This window comes from Miniopterus schreibersii, assembly GCF_964146895.1.
Source record: "Miniopterus schreibersii genome assembly, chromosome: 3".
NCBI classification, from domain to species: Eukaryota; Metazoa; Chordata; class Mammalia; order Chiroptera; family Miniopteridae; genus Miniopterus; species Miniopterus schreibersii.
Window position 1 is genome coordinate 104,004,108 of NC_138103.1, and position 19,627 is coordinate 104,023,734.

The following is a 19,627-nucleotide window of genomic DNA, read 5'->3' on the forward strand; positions in this document are numbered from 1 at the left end:
AAATAAACGTAAATGCTGGCTTCCGCTCCCTATCACCTCTCTACTCCCCTCACCTCTTGCACGCTCTGTACAGTGACCCACCCATGCCCCACCCCACCTAGCTAACTTCTACCAGCCCTCCCAGCTTCACTCGGCCAGCCCTGGAACCTTTCCTTTGGTGTGGCAGGGTGGGGCCCTGGACAGAGCTGGGCTGGGAGTCAGTACGCCCGGCTGGATTTAGTTCTGGCGTTCTCCCAGTTCCTCACCTATCTGAGCTCAGTCTCCTCTTAGGGAGAATGAGAATAACTAATGATGTACCTCCCAGATCTGCTGCACACTAAGAGCCCAGCAATGTGCCTAACATAGCACCTGGCACCTTAAGAGAACTTAGGAAGTGCTTCTTCCCTGGTGGGTCTCCTCTGCCACCCCCTTCACAACCACTGCTGCCCTTCTGAGAGTCCCCATGGGCCCGAGACACACATGAACCTGTACCAACACACAATTCACGTACTGTAGTCATTTATCTCCAGCAAATAAAATGTGTCTGTGTCATCTGATCCCTGACTTCAACAGAGACCAGCGTGTTCATGCTGGTCAGTAAATTGGCGGCTTGAGAATAGTCTGTCCACCTGCTGTGGTCTTAGTGTTAAAGAAGGAAGAGCTAGAGGGGAGAGGTGCAGAAGAGGCGAGAACACGAGACAGGCTGGGATGGATGACCCAAGGTTTTCCAGAGTTTAAACAGGATGCTGTATACAGAACAACAGCACAAAAAAAGGCAAATAATCTAAATGTTAAAAAATGAAGGTTAAAGTAGATTATGCCAAATACAAACAGAATACCACATAAACACTGAAAGTAATTTTGTAGAAGACTATGTTAAAAATTAAACAGTATATGCTGCAATATCCCAATTTGGTTTTTTTAAAGCATTTTTGTTGTTGTTTTTTTAAATTGTGAACTCATACACATAAAAAAAGTACTGGAAAGATATATAACCAAAATGTTAAAAAGAGTCATCTCTGGGTGAGCGTGAGATTAGTGTGATACTTATTTTATTTTCTGGGCTTTTTAGAGTTTTCCAATTTAGAAAATTTGGAAATCAATGAAAAATTATTTTTAAAGGAAAAAGCTAATCTAGATCTTACTAATGATGACAGTATTCCATATCCAACACTTAAGTACACCATGCTAAACTCATACAATGAAATACCACGTATTTCCAAAGTCAAAATAGTAAAATATATCACAAACTATATTATGAAACAAGATATGAGAAGCTCCTCTAGGGAAAACATAATTCCTAACTTGGTAAACCTACACACAGGTGCCCAGGGAGACTTCATCACCTATTAAGTACATGTATTTTAGGTATCTTTCTTAAAGGCCGGTCAACAACCAGCCAACTTCAGTAGATAATGTCGGTGAATAAAAGGGACGCTTCCTCTTTGAAGTACAGTTTCTACAGAGTTTATTTAGTCTTTAGCTTAAAGAAAGTATGACCTATAGGGTTTTATCTGAGGATTATTTAAGCTTGTAAAACAAAGCATCCTATATTCGGGCGAGGACACCTGGTTATTACTTCTCTCTTTGAACCAACAATGAGGCTTCCAGTCTCAGAAACCCCACCCACAAAGTTCCCTTAACCAGCAAAGTCTCCCTTACTGGTACTGGGCAAGAGGTAGCTTTCCCCCACTCGGCAGTAAGACCTGTGTTCCAAAGAACAACAGTGTGTGTTTGCCACTGTATAATTCCTGAAGAAAGCTGGCAAGCTCTAGTCCTCTCCTAGAAAAGTCAATACACAAATGCCTCTTGTGAGGTGGGCGTGGTGGTTGGGGCAGGTTTTAAACCTTTAGGGAGACTGCTTCAGCAACTGAACCTATGAAAAAGGTGGCAGACTGACTTGATTTCACCATCCTGGTACAAAATTAGTTATCTCAGTGCCCAAACCATACATAGGAAATAATTCAAGAACAAAAACTACAAGCAAACATTTTAAATAAACCACCAAATAAAATCCCGACCTGAGACCTCAACTGCTTTTAAGTTTTCATGCCTCTACCCCACTAAAAAGTACGTTACGTGTTTTAAATCTTAAAAGCATTTGTGTAGGTCCATCATCTATACTCTGAAATTATGCCAAACGGCAAGGATCCAGACACTAAAGTTATCCTAAGGTGTGTCCCAGAAGAAAAATATAAAAACTCTTACTCTGGCAGGAAGTCACCAAAGTGGCATATCTAAATTAGTAAGCTTTGTTTAAAATACACACATACTTTTTTTAAAGGCACACAAGCTAAAAATGTTTGGTAAATTTCTTTTTTAATGGTTATGATTACTGCAGTAGCAAATCATGTATCTGTTTCCCCAAAAATGTATGTTTGTATTACTCAAGATATTTTATAGAAAATAAGTTGAAGAAGGAAGGAACCCTAAAAAATTGTTCCTTTAAAGCTCAGGGAAAACACACAATGCTGGACTACACAGCAAACAGCAGCCACCAAGACAAACAACAAAAACAGCAGACTTCACATGAGCTCACTGAGCGCCCACGAGAGCCAGTGCTTTACTTGCACAGGTGCTCGTCTAGCCTAACAGACCTGTGGAGCAGTCTTCTCCATGTGCAAGAGGAGACACTAAGGCTTAATCAGCAGGACAACATAACCATCTGTGACCTGAAACAGGAACCTGTGGCCAAGCAGAATTCTGAAACCACGTCCAGAGCTTCAAGTCCTACACCCATCCCACTCGGCAACAGCTACTCAGAAAACAGCAGCATCAGCGAACCCAATGTTGTGGGCAGAGGGTCTGGAAGAGTTCAGCTATCCCTACACCACTGATCCAAATGGTTTCCTCTCTCGCAAGATCCTTCTCCCCACCCAGCACATCAGGAAACCATGACACCCTACTACCCCAGACTACCTACGCCTCCGCTGACATCCCTAACGTCTCCTCCCAGTCTCAGGAGGAGCCTGCTGGCCCAGGCGGGAACCTTCAAGAAGGCCCTGAGGCACTCTCATTCATTCAGCCAACATTTGGGTGTCCTATCCCTAAGCTACCCTTCTCCCTTCTTAGTCCAGCTTTTTAAATTATCGATACCCACAGTTGCCATGTCTACGCCAAATACCCACTCCTCAGCCCCGTCCAATCTGGAAACGGCTTTACATAAGGTTACCACTGGCCTCTGTGTAACTAAACCAGAAGGCTCTCCAGGCATCATCTTACTTGATCTTTTGGGAGAATGCAGACATTGCTGCCACTGTCTCCTTGAGTCACTCTCCTCAGAGGCCTTCCAGGATCCTCCTCCCAGTCCCGGTGTTCTTCCTTCCTCCAGCCCATCTGAGATGCTGGCGTTTCTCAGAGCTCCGTCCTAAACCCTTTCCCTTCTCACTTTACAACTCTTTCTGAGATTCATCAAGTCTCACGACTTCAATCACATGAATATGCCAATGCCTCCCAAAATTCAGACCACCCCTCTGAGCTCTGGACCCATTTATCTACATGAACACTGGCACTTCCTCTTGGAAATTCCAAAGGCACCTTAAACAGAGATGCTCACAGCAGACTCACTATCTCCTCCCACCCCCTTCCTATATCAAATCAGGTTCTCTCCTACTTCTCCCGGCTCAGTAACTACCTTGGAACCAACATCTGCCCAATCATACGAGTCAGAACCTTCAGAATTATCCTTCACACGTCTCTGTCTTCCACATTCAATAGGCCACCAAAACATGTCCACCTGACTCCCGAGGTACCTCTCAAGTCCATACCCTTTCTCCCCCTTCATCACCCCCTGTGGTCGCACGACCATTACCTCATCTGGATGGATCCCACAGCTCCTAACTGACCACCCTCAAGCCATTCTTCTATGCTCTAAGCTGTTCCTCTACCCTGACCAAAGTAATCATTTTTAAGAGCCACTCATTCTTCATTCAGAACCCTTCTGATCCTATCACTGTGCCCACATTTCTCCATCACAGCACTTTCTGGTTCATTTCTGTTCACCTGCAGCTCCACTGGCTAAGAAAGCCTGGCAACAACATGTAAGGACCAGACTTTGTGGAATAAGCAAATGCCTACTATGTTATGCAGTGGACACCAGCCACATGCCAAGGAGTATACAGATGAAGACAAAGGGAACGAGGCTGTGAACTTGGGTGATTTACACTAATGGCAGGCGACAGAACTAGGATTCAGACTCCAACGGGTGTTTTCCGTGTCCAAACCAGTTTCAAAATTTCATGAGTCAATTGGTCACGGACAGAGCCATGCACCTATATGGCAAAAGCAGGAACTCAAGCAGGGGCCTATAGGACCTTGTACCAGGGCCCATTTCTCCTTCATCACTACTTCCTAACATTCTAATATGCATCCACTCTTGGCAGCTAAATTTATACCTGGTCTCCCATAGGTCTCCTGCAGTTGCTCAGGACACCCTCTTGTACACCACGTGCTCTTGGTCTTTCCACCCCGAGTTCGCTGGTGTCAACTGCTGCAACACATCCTGCAGCAGCTGACTCTCCATAAGTGAGGTTTGCTTACCACTAGGATCCTGAGACATAGGCAGGGCAGACACTACTACCACTCTAATTTACATGTGACTACATGAAACATCCATGTGATCTTGCCCGCGTGATCACAGGGAGGAGAAGCCGGGTTAGATTCTGGCCTCCAAGTCAACTACCTTCACTACTAGCTCACACTTTGAGCCCTTTAAAAAAAGTTACATAAATTGCCACTCACTGAGAAGTCATTCACAATGTAAATCCTAAATCAGGAGGGGGGCGGAGGAGGGAGTCTATGTAAAAAAGGTATCTTTATAAAAGGTAATTTATTTATTTGTTGTTAGATTTGGTTAGTAATCAGACTATATTCCATGGACCCCACTTAGACATTATGGGCCCCATTATGGAACATAAAGTTAGTATTAATGTAGGTATCCAACACCAGTTATAAAGTTGAGTGTTACCCATAACCTGCCTAACAAGTTTTGATAACATCACAATTTATGAAACCTTTTCTCCAATTGGGCCACTGGGTCAGACAAAGACAATATCTGGAAAGGAGCACACTGAAAATTCCTTTTTCTTATCCATACTGTTTGAAAAAGTGAAATACCACAAATGCCACTTGCTCCGGCTACACTACATAACCATGATAGGTGTATTTCCCAAATCAAATTGGGATGTCATCTGAAAAAGTGTGTTTTCTGAAAATAGTTTCTTAAGGAAAAATATTATAAAATATTTTAAAAAGAGAGGTTGTGACTACCCGAGCCAGGCCATGCCCAGCTCACACACATCTTTATTCCTATTTCTAGTCTACTGTTCTCTCTCCATGAACAGTCACTTGGGTATCTTGCCCAGGAGCTGTGGGACTACTCCTCATCTGCAGGTACAATCGGAAGATCTGGCTCTGGCCGGATGGGTCAGTTGGTTGGCGCGTCATCCTGTCCCAAAAGGTTGTGGGTTCGATCCCCGGTTGGGGAGTGTACGAGAGGTAACTCATTGATGTTTCTCTCTCTCTCTCAAATCAATAAACATATCCTCAAGTGAGGATTAAAAAAAATTTTTTTTCAAATCAGAAGATTTGACTGCGGTACCTGCTTCCAGAGGGAAATAGGTTAGAATAATCCAAACATTTCTTAGAGTGATCTGGGCACAAAAGATGAAATACAAACCAGGCCCCCATTTCAATGCTGTTTACATTGAAGCTAGAACTACACTAAATAATGTTCCAAAAGAAAGTAGTCGGCCTGCGGTACCAGATGTGAACAACAGACTGGTAAGTGGTGTGGAATCGGTTTATCAGCTTCTTAAAGATAGTAACAGCAGCACAGGCCAGGCCTATGCCAAACACTCCACACACACTGTCAGACATCAGCTCACTGATTTCACAGCACGATGAGGAGGGCACTGTTAGCATCTTTTTCCTCATCAGGTGAGGAAACGCGGAGGGCGTTAAAGCGACCTGCCCAAGGCCACACGGTGAGCACTAACAGACGGAGCTAGAACTCAAACCCTGGAGAGCGGCTGGCTCGGGCACAGCACCTATTCATTCATGGAGCAGACCTCTGAATGCCTGCCATCTGCCACCCACTCAGCATCCGCAGTGCTGTCACGGTTTCTCAGGAGTCTGTCCTCCAGTGAGCAAGCAGCCATCTGAGGTCCACAGGTCTGCTTCATTTTCCCACCCATTTTTGGATACCCTAGCACTAGGGAATAAAATGAGGCCAATACCTCAGAGTTCTGTGATAACTGCATGAGTTTATTTAAGACACTGACCAAAGGCTCATTTAGGCACTCAATAAATAATGATTTTCTTCTCTTCTCATGCACCTCTCAAGCACTAGGCAGCCAACCCATCTCCCTCACTGTGGAGGTAAATGAACAAGAGGTAAGGCAGAACCTGGCTTAACAAGCTGCCAATTAACTCAGGAGCTCATGCGCTACAGGGTTCCTTTTTGTCATTTTCCCGGGCACCCCACCCTGAAAAAGACTCGGGAAACATTTCCAAGCAGTGACAGCTGAGAACTAAACTACGGGGTTCTAACTATATCTGCTGGGATGAGTTACTAGAGGTGGCTGACGCTGCCCACGTGACAGCGGTCTCCTTGCTGTGCAGAAATGCCTGCAGCAGCTGCGCTATCTGAAGGAAAGTCTGTGGGCATGTTCCTAACAGGGCAAATAGTTACATCCTTCAGGGTGCACACCCTCCTGCAAAACTCTTAGTAGTCATTAGCAGTGTGAGTTATAAAAACTGAAGTGCCCCCTTTACACAGCAGACACATACTCAGAATACAGTGAGCAGAAGCTGGTTCTGAAGCCACATCCCATAGAATTAAAGTCATAACACATTCAGACCACCTAAAGTAATCATTGCTCTTATAGCCAGTTAATTCCCCCATCCCTCCTTCCTCGCCCTCTCCATTCACTACCACCTTTCCCCAACCCAGACCAATCTTCACTCAAAAGTTATCATCTTCAAACATGTATTTCCCAATTCCTGACCATACCACATCTCACCTGGTTTCACTGGAAGAGTTTCCAACTATTCTACCATCCACAGAATGGACATGACCAAGCCACCCTGCCTGAGCAAGTGGAGCAGAGACCGCACAGGGCCAGTGAGCACTGAATACATGTCAGCTGTTGCTATTACCCATGCTGACAGTTAGAAATGAGACAGAATTCACTACTGAGAATACCATGGGTGCATGCTGTATTCCAGCCACACAGGCCTCTTTTCTCTTACGAAGTGCCCTTTGCCCCTTTGGCCCTCAACGCCCGCTCCTCCCTAAGTCTGGTCTCGTCCTCTGCCAGCTCCTCAACACCAACTTATTTTCATCCTTAAATCTCCATTCAAATGCCCCTCCTCAGAGAAGCCTTCCTTGAGGTCTGCAGCCCCGCATCTCGCTCTCTTCCAGCCTTGTTTTAGTCATTCGTGGCATGTCTTAGACATTAGTATAGAGCCTTATCTGTTCAGTGATATTTACAGCTCCTAGCGTTATACCGAGTACACAATGCCTGTTCAATAAACAATTGAAAGATAAAGCAAAGTCAACATTTTAAAACCTTAACACTGTGCTCACCAACATAACAACACATCAAAATACATACTACCTATCTGAAAAATAAGGGTAAGAGGGAGGAGGTATGGAGAGGTGTTACACAGTAGTATCTTTTTTCTTTGCTGCCTGCTTAATTGCAGAGGAGAGTTAAATTAATAGAATTTACACAATTGTTGATATACAATTAAGGTCATTCAAAAACTTTAAGAATATTGAGACTACTTTTTATGTGGGGAGTGGCCATCTCCAAGATCCAGGCAATAAACACAGCGAAGCTGACTAGGGTGCAGTTAAGTCCGTTTTCTGGATGAAGCTGAAATTCAGGAACTACCACTGTAAAAAGTAAGCGTTTCTCTGTTTGTTTAATTACACTCCAGCGCACACCCACACAGATAGATGTCCACCACCCCGGGATTACCGCCACTCAGAGATCGCACGTGTGGTCTTCACCCATGGCTGATAAAACTCAACCCCTGCAAGATGCTGTCAGCCTCAAAGGCATTCCACGACTACTCACAGGAAATGGCTTAAAGTTTGCAAGTGTTTTGGTCCCTAATACAAAATTAGTTGATGTTATTTCTACTAAAATAATTGTTATGCTACAGTTGGTAGGATTATAAAGTTAACTTTGACAAACATATACTGTGCGTAAGTGCAAGGCGCTGCTCTCCCTTTACATGTGGACCCATGTACACCTCACCACACCGTGTGAGGTAGGTACCGACATCACTAGACAGTGAGGAAACTGAGGCACAAAGAGGAAACTTTGTCCCACAGCTCTTAAATAGAGGAGTTGGAATGAGAATCCAGAGCCCATCACTAGCCTATACCGTCTCTCCAATGTTTTAAAGAAAAATTTATACTTTATAAAGAACAAGTCATTCCCACATGAGACTAGTTTTAGCGAAGTAAAAAAGGGAAAGACAAGGTAACCACTGCTCCCAATACCTAAATGGCAAGTGCTTTTTTGAAAAGAGAAGAGATACAAGACAATGGCTATAGAATCCCTAGCTAGCTTATTACCAGGACTGTATGTTTCTATCCCAAATGCTGAATTAAGCTATCTAAGTTAGGAGGAAGCAGACAATTAACATTCCAAATTCCTTTCCATAAAACTGAAACTACACGTTAACTGGTTCACTTAAAATCTTGGAGTTTAGTGGCATTCTCCTAACATCTGACTAAACGAGAAATAAACTAATAAAGATTCACAGCATGTACAGGAGTTCTCAAAAAATGTAATTCAAAGAGAATATAAAGGAAGAATTTACGTTTCCTAAAATCCATAGAGGAGAACATTCTCTAAACATTTCCACCTCTATTCCAAGCAAGGTAAATTTAAGTTAAAACTCAACTGTATTAAATCAACTTGAGCCAAAGAGTAGCAATTTCCTTCAGGTCTCTGCTTCTGTTCCCAAATGAACATTTAAAGACAGAAGAAGCTTGCAACAGGACCCGGTCTGACCCGAGAGTGCCAGGTCTGACAAATCTGTGTTCATTTTTTGAGATTCCCTCCCTTTCTGTGTGGCTGGGAGGAAAGGGAAACAACCTAGTCGATGCTCATCAGAAACAAAAGAGGTTTGGGTAACAGAGGCTGGCACGCAAGCGGTCAGGACAAGCGCTGTGTCCTACTTGTTAATCGCCTCAGAGATGCTCACTAACAGTGGGTTAAGTCCCCACAGACCCATCGAAGTTGGAGGTATTTGAAGTTGAAAATGCACTTAATATACCTAACCTACCCCCTCAAACGTGCTCAGAACACTTACACTGGCCTACAGTTGGACAACCCACTTCAATTTCATCTCAAGAGTCACTGCCCTCCTCTCCTTCTCACCCGAAGCGGGACACAGATGGGCGTTATATAGACATGATGGGATGTGAAAACAGAAAACACTATCCAAAAACTGCCTGCGACACGGTACACTGTACCTGTTCTTTACCTCGCGATCCCAGGCTGCGCTGCCAGGGCAATAGAGAGGATCGTGCTGCCTGTCACTAGACTGGGAAAGGATAGAAATTTAAAACTCAAAGTATGGTTTCTCTTGAATGTGTGCCGCTTTCATGCCATTGTAAAGTTAAAAACACAATGCACAGCACCTACTAGATATTAAACAAATATGTACGTGACAATGAGTAAATAAACAAATAAATGTTAAGAGAAAAAGGGAGGGACACAAAATGCTAGAGATCAGTTAGCAAGTGACTCTTTCACTAAATACTTGTCCCCCCCCCCCATGAAAAAGGGGTACAGATAGAGGGTCAGGAAAAAGACCACTCCCTCAGGGATAATACCTGAGGGGCAGAATGATGTCAGCATTATGGTGACAATCGCTGGGGAAAAGTAACAGATTTCCACAACCACCTAGTATTCATTGCCAAAGTTTTTTGCTTCCAGATTTTACTCCATTGACTTTGCTTGGGCACAATGGTGAGACCACATTTGGAACATGACCCCTCCCTCCCAAGACAGCTCACACTGGGGCCATGAGCTCCTGTGTGCACCTGCTGTCAGGGGCTGCTGTAACCGGCGTCAGGTGCAGAAAGGGAAGCTACCTTAGATGTGTTCTCAACATACATGAGTATTACCAGTAGTATCCAGGCAAAAAAAACCCCACACAAAACAAACAGCACACTCCAATAAGGTACTGAGGAGAGTTCAGTGAAGGAACCATCTTCAGAGGTAGAGGCAGGATTTAAGAAGAGCAGCAAGGGAGGTGAATCATGCCCAGGCTAGCAAGATCAGGAAGCCATTATCGCCTCCAGGCCTAGGGGGACAAATAAGGGGTTACCAGACCCAGCAAGATCTGTAACTGTAGCTGGCTGGCAGAGCGGGCCCCTGAATAGCTGTGACCTACTCACGAAATACAGAGCAGTGCTGGCAGCACAGACCAGCCGAGGGAGCTGGCTCTCCCAGGCCCTGCTCATGCCCCATTGGCCAAAGCCAACCAGAACCAAACAGCAAGAGTTCAGCTGACACAACCCATGGAAGTCATTTCCCAGAGCACAGAGCAGGGTGGAGAAAAGATCTGTAGGGGCACAGAAAGGTGTTCTAAGTGACTGCCACTCAGCAAAACACGGGCACAAAAACAGGTCTGCTGGCTCCACCTAAGTCTCTTAGACACCATGGGCTGCCCACAAAAGTCTCAAACACAGGTGCTCACTTGGACTCCTACGACCCTATATCAATCTGGGAGAGGGACCAAAAGATTCCAAAAGGAACTCCAGGTGACTTTCATCATTTCTGCATCTCTAAGAGTAAGCAGACAACACATTTATCTGTAACAAATCATATCTAAGACAACTCCCTTCTCTGTACTCAAAGGGCACCTATTCCAAACCCCATTATTACATTTATCATGATGTGCTATAACCTCTTGTTTGTTTCTCCCTTATTGGACCCTGAGCTCCTACAGGGCAAGGACTGTTTCATCCATCTTTGTATCCCTGGCACCTACCATGGGCCTGGCACAGATCCAGCCTTCCATCAATGCGACTGAATCGATTAGTGGACTCAGTGTCCATCTATTGGCAGCCTGAAGCCATGGTGGGCAACATCTGGAATGACCCTCAGCAAGTGAACACCAGTAAATTTTACTCAGGACCTGGTTTCACACACTGGGGTCCTTTCATGCCAGCCCACTGTCCTCTGGAAAGCAGCTCTCCCGTTCTCCCGGTGTGCCCAGACGATGCTGATGCCTTCTCTACGAGCACAGAACCCATCATCAAGAGAGCCAGAGAAAGATGGCAAGACAACGCTCTGTTTCAGAAAGCAATCAAGTACACAGCACTTCTCAAAATTCGCACTCTTTCCCAAGAATTTACCTGATCTACTGAAGACACTAATAACTTGGGTGTATCACACAGAGGAATTCATGTCTCACAGTGATGGTAATGTTGACCCGGGGGTAGGAATGCCTGCCTGCATCCACACGTATGCCCGCATACACACACAGAGAGGACACGTTTAATGATCACTTCAGCAGACATCACCCTCGTAAAATTATAAAGCAGCTGTCTGACCCAATCACACAATGCTGTCCTAGGAAAATGGACACCTGCATGATGTTGGGGTGGTCATTACTGGGTGGTCAGGCTACGATTATGAAATCATTTTCACATAGCCCTGTCCTTGGGAAGTGCTTAGTCATCTTTCTGTTGGTGCATCAACTCTTACCTGCAGATTCTCCGCAGAAAAAGAAAAAGTTAATGCCAGGTTGACAACCCTCTTCCAGCTACCATGACTTCAGACGGCCAATCTCCTGCTGTCAGGTGATAGGTTTAAAAACAAGTTTAAAATGACCCTTAGACTCCACTAGAAAGGTGAGTGTACCATATAAAATACTGTCTCCCTAAACTCAAAAGGAAAAGGCTTCCTCTCTCGCCCACCACTGTACCCCCTCCCTGTACCCCTCACTGCCCACCGTGACAGAGCCGATGCTGTCTCATCTAATGTCATCTTGGAACCAGAATGAACTAGGTCAGCACTTCATTCTGTTTAGAAAAAGGGAATCTGGGTCTCATCACGACAATACACTGAATTACTTTAAAAGAAACTCTAGTAACATGAAAACAGATAGACCAGGTATCTCTTCCTAAAACATGCTTAATGCCTAAATCCCCAGAACAAGCATTTTCCAGAACCATCACAGACCCATAAACTCCGAAGCAGAGATGAAACTGCACTCCCTCTCTGTGCAGGCCCCAGAAGCCCTGACTCCCAGCACCGCAGCCACCTGATGCCCACCTGCACAGGACCCCGACACCTGCACGGGGCCCCGACACCTGCAAAGGACCCCGACACCTGCACAGGACCCCGACACCTGCACGGGGCCCCGACACCTGCAAGGGACCCCGACACCTGCACAGAGCCCGGACCCCGACACCTGCACAGGGCCCCGACACCTGCGCCCCGACACCTGCCCCGCCGAGCCGAGCGCCGAGCCTGGGGCCTGTGAGGCTGCGCCGAGGGGGCCCCTCCGCGCCGACTTCAGAAACGCCGTGTCGGTCCACCTACGGCTGCGCTCGGCAGCCCGGCCTCGCCCCGGGGGGCTGTTCCCTGTCGTCTGCCCAGCGCCGAGCTTGCTCAGAGGAAACCACCGCGTCTGCGCTACGGGACCGGCGCTGACGCGCAATCCCCACCTTAGGGGCGGGCGACCCCGGCGACCCCGCGCCGCGCGAGTCCCCAACGCCGTCTGCGCACGTTTCCCGCTTCTTCCCGAGGACGCGGGGGACGCGCCACACGCGCCATAACTAACGCCTCTACCGAAGGAAACTGTCGGGAACAAGCACACTTGGGACCGTCTGGATGTAACCCGGCGGGTGTCCTGCCCCTGCGCGCACGGCCCGCGGCGCCCCCTAACCTCAGCTCCTGAGGCCGCGCGCGGACAGCGCGCTGGAGCCAGAGACGCTCCGCCGGGACCCGAGGGGCTCCCCGAAACGCGGCAGCGGGGCCGCCAAGCAGCGAGCAGGCCGCAAGCGGGGCGGCGGGGCCCCGGGGCTCGCTCCCCTCCCGGCGAGGCCCCGGCGTCCCGGACGCACCGGGGGAGCCGCCGCGGCCGGGAGGCGAGGCCGTCCCGGGGTCCCCGCCGCACACGTGCTTCCCGGGCCAAGGGGCGTCCCGGGGGGCGCCGGGCGAGCAGCAGCGGGGACGGGGCGCGCCCCCTGAAGCAGAAGCAAGCGCTGCGGGCGGCGGGCGGAGCCCGGCCCCTCGCCCCGCACCGGGCGCCGCAGCCGGTCACGCCTCCGCTCGGGGCGCCGCGGGCCCTCGGGCACCTCAGCCGCTGCCCAGCCGGAGACGCGGGCCGGACCCCCGCCCCCCGCCCAGCCGGGGCTCCCGTCGCCCCCCACCCGCCGAGCTGGGGCGCCCGGGGCCGGGGGCGAGGCGGAGCGGGGGCGGGGGCGCGGCGGCGAAGCGGGGTCCCGGGGGCGGGGCGGGGGTCGTACCGAGCAGCACGCACAGCATGTCCAGGGCCACGAACGGCAGCCGCGTCTTGTCGAACATGGTGGCGGCCCGGGGGGCGGGCGGCCGCCGCCTCACGCGCGAGTCGCGGCCGGGCAGCCGCCGAGGGCGAGCGGGACGGCGGCGCTCGGGCGGCAGCAATGGCGCCGGACCCTCCCCTCACGCCGCAGCCTCCGGTCGGCGACGCTCCTCGGGCGCTCCCGCCGCAGCTCGCCGCGCGCTCCGGCGCCCCGTCCGCAGGCGGGCGGCGCTCGAGCTTTAAGGACGCGCCGCTGCGGGGAGGGGCGGGCGGGAGGGGCGCGGGGCCGGCCGGCGGCGGCGGCGGCGGCGGCGGCGGCCTCGCCGGCGGAGCGAGAGCGGCGGGGGCGGGGCCGCGGCCGCCACTCCGGCGCCCGGGCCAATGAGCGCCCGCGGCCCCGCCCCCGGCTGCAGGGCCCGCCCCCGAGCAGGACGCGAGGCTGCGGGTGGAGCTTGGGGGCGTCTCCCGGGCGGCGGCCCCAGGTCCCCGCGGTCTCCAGGCGGAGCTCGGCCCCCGCCCCGGCCCGCAGCCCCGCCGCCCCGCCGCCCCGCCGCCCCTCGCGCGGGTGCAGCGCCCAGGCCGGGCCTCGCAGCGCCGGGCCCTCGCCCCTCCTCGGCCTGCGCTGGGCCTGCACGTGCGGCCCGGGCCCTGCTGGTCACCCGGGTCCCTCGTCCCTCGGGTCGGCCGCCCAGCTCCTCCCTCCTCGGACGCTCGAAGCCCCGCACGGCCCGCCCGCGCGGGGGTGGCGCACCGCCCTCGCCGCCTGCACGCGGCGCGCGGCTCTCCCGGGCGCGGGCTCGGCGCGGACTTGGGGCCCTCGGGCGTGACCTGGGAGCCGGCCCGCAGAGCCCGAGCCCGTGGCGGCTCAGAGGCATCGGGCGGGCGGGGGGCGCTGCCCTGCCGCCCCCACTTTCCTCCCGAAAGACCCACAGTGAAGTCAGCGGGGGCGCGGGTCACCCACCCTCGGGGGGCCTCGAATGACCCCCGCAGCCAGAAACGTACTGGAAGAGGCGTGATTTTCGTTAAAGGACGCGAGCTCTGGGCGTCGTCTTTTGTTTCCATCTTCTAAAAGCTGTGAAGAACGTGCCCCAGAGAGGGGCGCCCCCGCGCCCAGGTCGGAAGGACCCCGGCTGCAGCCCCGGGGAGCCGAGCGGCCGGGACACGGTGGGCAGGCGCTCCCCGGAGCTGGCGCCGGCAGGGTCGGAACCGGCTGTTTCTACCTGAACAGCGTTTGACGTGGGCACGTGCGTTTAGGACGCTTTTCAAAAGGCGGCCTGGGAAACGGCTCCTGGGCCACGTGCGCGCTCGCGTTGGACCAGCCCCGAGGCGCAGGTGCAGACGCAGCCCGGCGGGGGGGGGGGGGGGGGGGGGGGGGGGGAGGGCGGGGGGGAGGGGGGGAGGGCGGGGGGGAGGGGGGGAGGGCGGGGGGGGAGGGCCGGTCTCCGCCCGGCAGCCTGGGCGCAGGCGGAGGGGCTGATGGGTAGTTAAACGAGGTGCTTGGGCGTACCGCAGGCACTGGGGGAGGGTCCTTCCCTGGAGCTCGGCACGCTCTGCAGGAGGCGGTGCATTCACTGTGCTCTCCTGTCTCGCCCCGGCCAACAGGCCTCCTCCTAGGTGAGAAAGCAGAGAAAGCAGCGGACGGACATATTAACAGATTTTTATTTTATTTTTTGTCGTTTGGAGGAGTGACAGAGAATAGCTTTTAAAAATAAACCGACAGCTCGGCCGGGCGTGGCTCAGAGGTAGAGCGTCGAGCTAGGGTCCAGGCGATCGGGATTCGATTCCCCGTCAGGGCACATGCCCGGGTTGTGGGCTACATCCCTGGTCAGGGATGTGCAGGAAGCAGCGGATCAGTGACTTTCATCATTGATGTTTCTCTCTTTCCCTCGCCTTTCCTCTCTCTGAAGTCAATAAAGATAAATTTTTTTAAAAAATAAACCAACAAAGCAAAGTCCATTAAAATGTTTTAAGTCGTACTCTGTGATTTAAAATGGGATCTGTGCCCTGGATGGTTGGGGGGGGCGGGGGATAGTCCCCGGTTGGACTCCTGGTCAGGGTACTTGCGGGTTGTGGGCTGGATCCCTGGTGAGGGTTCTTGCAGGAGGCAGGCCATGGATGTTTCACTCTCTCACATAGATGTTTACCTCTCTCCTTCTCCCTCTCTCTCATTAAAAAAAAAAATCAATAAAATAAACTTTAAATAAATAAAATGGGATCTGTGATTTGTGCAAATGACAAGCAATGACGTCCTCAGCTGAGGAGAAGACTAAGAGATGTCCTGTTTTGGGGCGGGAGTTTGTGTGCGTTTTTGGAGGTATTTGTTTGCTTTGGTACGTTGTCATGGTGTGATCGTTGGAATTGAGAACGAGTTAAATAACCCTGGAATGACGGTGAAAATAATAAAAAGGAAACGCTGATTGGATAGTGACCCCGTGAACACCCCTGTGGGGTAGGTACCGGTGTGGGCTTGGGCTGGACTGAAGCCTCCGAGGCTTTCTTAGGTGCTCAGCAACGTTTGTCCTCGGGCGTCAAACCAAAGCAGAGTGGGTTCGGGAAGCAGTCCTGAGGCCGAGAGAAACTAACTCTCTTACTTCTTTACGAGGAGGTTTGAAAAGGAGACTGTAATCCCATCCTCTGTTTTCACTTTATCTTCAAACACTCCTGTATTCTCACCCAGTTCCACTCCCCTACTTGCACTGTTAACGTAACATTATTGGTGCATCTCCCTCTCGTTCTAGCGAAGCTCCTATTTCATAAAATGTCTGCAAAGTAAGAACAGTTCCCTTACAGTGTTTGTATTTGTATGTGCTGATGCCCCCCCCCCGGGCAGAAGCAAATATAGTTTCTCTTATGCTCAGGTAGTTGTAAAACTAAAGCAATAAAAAGTGTAAAGGTCTTGTTCCCTAGTTCATTTACTTCACCCCCCCCCCAATTTCACATACATTATAATCCTTTGAGTACTCGTTGCCAAAGCTACTTGTTTCTTATCTTGTTAAAGTCTTATGTGATATTTGATACGTAAATACATATATAGTATACAACGTATAAGGAAGTTAGGAAGCATAATAATAAAATGAGCAACTATGCATCCACCACTGAGGTTAAAACATGCAGCGTCTCAGCATCACTGAATCTGTCCGTGTGCTCTGGGCCCCCTCTAATCCCACTTCAGGAGAGGTGACCGTATCCTGAATTTTCTCTTTATCTTCTCCTTGCTTTGTTATTTCTTTTTGGAAAAACACCTAACTACATTTGCATGCATCTGTAAAAATAAATATATATTGCTTTTTAGCTTTTAAAAATGTTATGCCACATAGGTAGTCATCTGGCCTTGTTTTTTTCGCTCAGAATTACCTTTCTTACATTCACGTTGCTGCAATAGTAAGTCTGTCATATGAACATACTTTATTCATTCTTCTGACAATGAACGTTGGGTCATTTCCATTTTTGCTGTTACAAAAAATGCTGCTGTGACCCCCGGGGGTGCCTGTCTCCCGTGTGGAATTGGTAGCTGGGATATGCCTGCCCTCATCCAGCCTCCCGAACTAACCCCAGGTTGCGTTCAAGACTCCACATTGTCATCAACACTTAGTTTTGAGATTTCTTAATTTCCGCTAATTTGGTGGGTACACTGTATATCTCAATGTAGTCTTAATTTGCATTTCCCTGGTCACTCGTGTGGCTGGGCATCTTTTCCTAAATTGAGTCGTCAAAAATGTATTCTCGCCCTGGCCGGTGTTGCTCAGTGGTTAGAGCCTCGGCCCGTGCAAGAAGGGTCGCAGGTTCGATTCCCGGTCAAGGATGAGTACCTGGGTTGCAGGTTCCATCCCTGGCCCTGGTCCGCACGTGAGCGACAGGCAACCAATCAATGTCTCTCGCATGGATCTCTCTCTCTCTCTCTCTCTCCCTCTCTGTCCCTCCGTCCCTCCCCCCCCTTCCTCCCCCCACTGCCTCTAAAACTCCATGGAAAAAATAGCCTCCAGTGAGGATCAACCACAACAACACAAGGCTTCCTCTTCCGTCACTTGCCTGTTCACACCTTTGGCCTATTTTTCTATCGGGTTGTTTATCTTATTTTTATCAAAGTCCAGAAGTTCTTTATATAGTGTCAACACTAGATCTTTGTGCTGTAATTTTTTTTCTGCCAATACCACGTGGCTTGCGATGTCACGTGCTTTATGACCAGCGACGTGGCAGGCTTTTTGTAAATGTAATGGGAGCAGAAGCCTTCGGACAGGCTTCTGTGAAAGATTTTGCTTTCCCGACCAAAGGAAAAGACCCGCTTTACTGCCTTCCTTGAACGCAGGTGTGGTATTTAGCCCAGAAGCAGCCATCCTGTGATCACGAGGGGAAGGACCAGACGAAGAGCGTCCCTGGTCTTTATAAGGTTGAGCGACTGCCACAACCAGCAACTGGCTCTCTCCAGGTGTCCTCAGGTGCAAGAAAAAAAATTCCTTAAGCCTCAAATAGTTACAACTGATACAGGCTCAAGCGTATTTTAATTCCTGTTACTGAGAAACCACAAGTCACGTTGCTCTAAGAAAATCTTTGACTTGAGCTAATGTAATGCAATTTCTGGTCCTTGAAAACACAAAGCCCTGGGTAGGTGATAAAATAAAATAAAAAGAGTGTTCAGGGAGAACGGGCTTTGAAATTGAAGAACGGTCTGAGCACAGAGGAAAAGTAAATGGCACAGGCTGAAGCCCTGGAGTAGGAAAAACGGAAACGAGGAACTCACATCGAGGACCAGTGGAAGGTTCTAGAGGGTAGGTTTGTAGCTAAAAAGTGAGTCTGGGGGCAAAGAAGAATAGCTAAAAATGCATAGTGACTTGCTGAAGACAGTCTTTTATTTTTTTGTTAATTCCGTTTTTTTATTGTTGACACGATTACAGCTGCCCCCGTGCCCCCCTCACCCACCTCCACCCACACCCTCCGCCTCCTCTGGCCTTCAGCGCACTCCTGCTGGTGCCCGTGGGCTGTGAACACGTGCTCTTGGGCTAATCTCTTCACCTGCTTTCATCCAGTCCCTCCCTCCCCGGGCCCTCGGACCTCCATCGTCCTGCTCCCTGCATCCGGGCCTCTAGTTCTGTTCTGTTCAGCAGTTTACTCTGTATTTGCCTTTCTCTGAAGACAGCCTTTTAAAACAAGTACTGGGATCTAGTCGTGAGAGGAAGACATAATCTCTGCAGTGGGCTTAAACCGAAGACGGGTAACCTTATTTTGCAAACCGGATTGCTGAGTTTCAAGTCCTTTTTGTTACCATTTTGTTGTGGCCTATCTTCCTAAAATCTTGTTTATGGCTCCCAGCCCCTTGCAGCTTTGCTGCAGCGGATGGAGGGCAAAGTCTCCCGTCGGCACGTGATCCCATCTACAAATGTGACCACGTTGCAAGAGATAGTGAAAACCCGTAGAAAAGAAGCGAGTCTCTGTGATCAGGTGGGGGCCTCGTGGGCGGGCAACCCGGCTCCACCAAACTCTCCCCCACCAGGCTCTCCTTCAGCGTCCAACTTGGAGGCCCGGGTTTCACGCTGTTTTTTAGGAAAGACAACATCTTCTCAACGGGTTTCTTGGGGCGACGAAATAAATACAAAGTGCAGGTGCCATTGCCTAGCAAACGTCCCATCTAACACAACACACATTTTTTCAAAAGATTTCTGCGGATCCACGTCTGCTTCCCTGCTGCCCACTCAACCCAATGCCTACCACGGTTCCCCATTCGGCCAGAGAGATGGGTCTGGTCCGATGCGACTGGTTCTTGGTAAATCCGCGCCTGGCCTGGTGACCACCACTTCCTTTCTCTAGGATGCTCACAAGTTCTCTCTTTAGCAATCTCTTAAAAATATATATCACCAAAGACACAGATGTTAATTACCTATCAAAAATCTATAGTCTTCCAGACATCACACACATTTTCCTTAAAAAAAACAAAAACAAAAATCGGATAAGGCTGCCATCCAGATCCGGGTCTTTAATTGGAATCCAGTTTCATCTGTTTAGAAATCAATAAAATTCCCCTTCTCTTATCTTCGGGTTCTTGTTTGTTTGTTTGCTCGCTCACAACCCCGTTTGTACTCTTTTCACGTTGCACTTGTCTGCCCCTGGT

At 49.8% G+C, this 19,627-nt stretch overlaps 1 protein-coding gene across 5 annotated transcripts in view; it reads right to left on the reverse strand.

Annotated features, from left to right (window-relative positions):
• PLPP1 (phospholipid phosphatase 1) overlaps window positions 1-13,740 on the reverse strand; it is a 50,360-nt gene extending 36,620 nt beyond the window's left edge. For 2 of the 5 annotated variants that reach the window (XM_081132896.1, XM_081132895.1), the window contains exons 1-2: window positions 13,490-13,737; window positions 11,721-11,808 (exon numbers count right to left, since the gene is read on the reverse strand). Coding sequence is in view for 2 of the 5 variants with exons in the window: in XM_081132893.1 (XP_080989019.1) it covers window positions 13,490-13,547 (58 nt within the window). In the remaining 3 variants the exon portion in view is untranslated. Of the gene's footprint in view, window positions 1-11,720; window positions 11,809-12,685; window positions 12,850-13,489 lie in introns of those variants that run through there. The other 3 variants (XM_081132897.1, XM_081132893.1, XM_081132894.1) reach the window with 3 other exon arrangements.
• Between the last annotated feature and the right edge of the window lie 5,887 nt (window positions 13,741-19,627).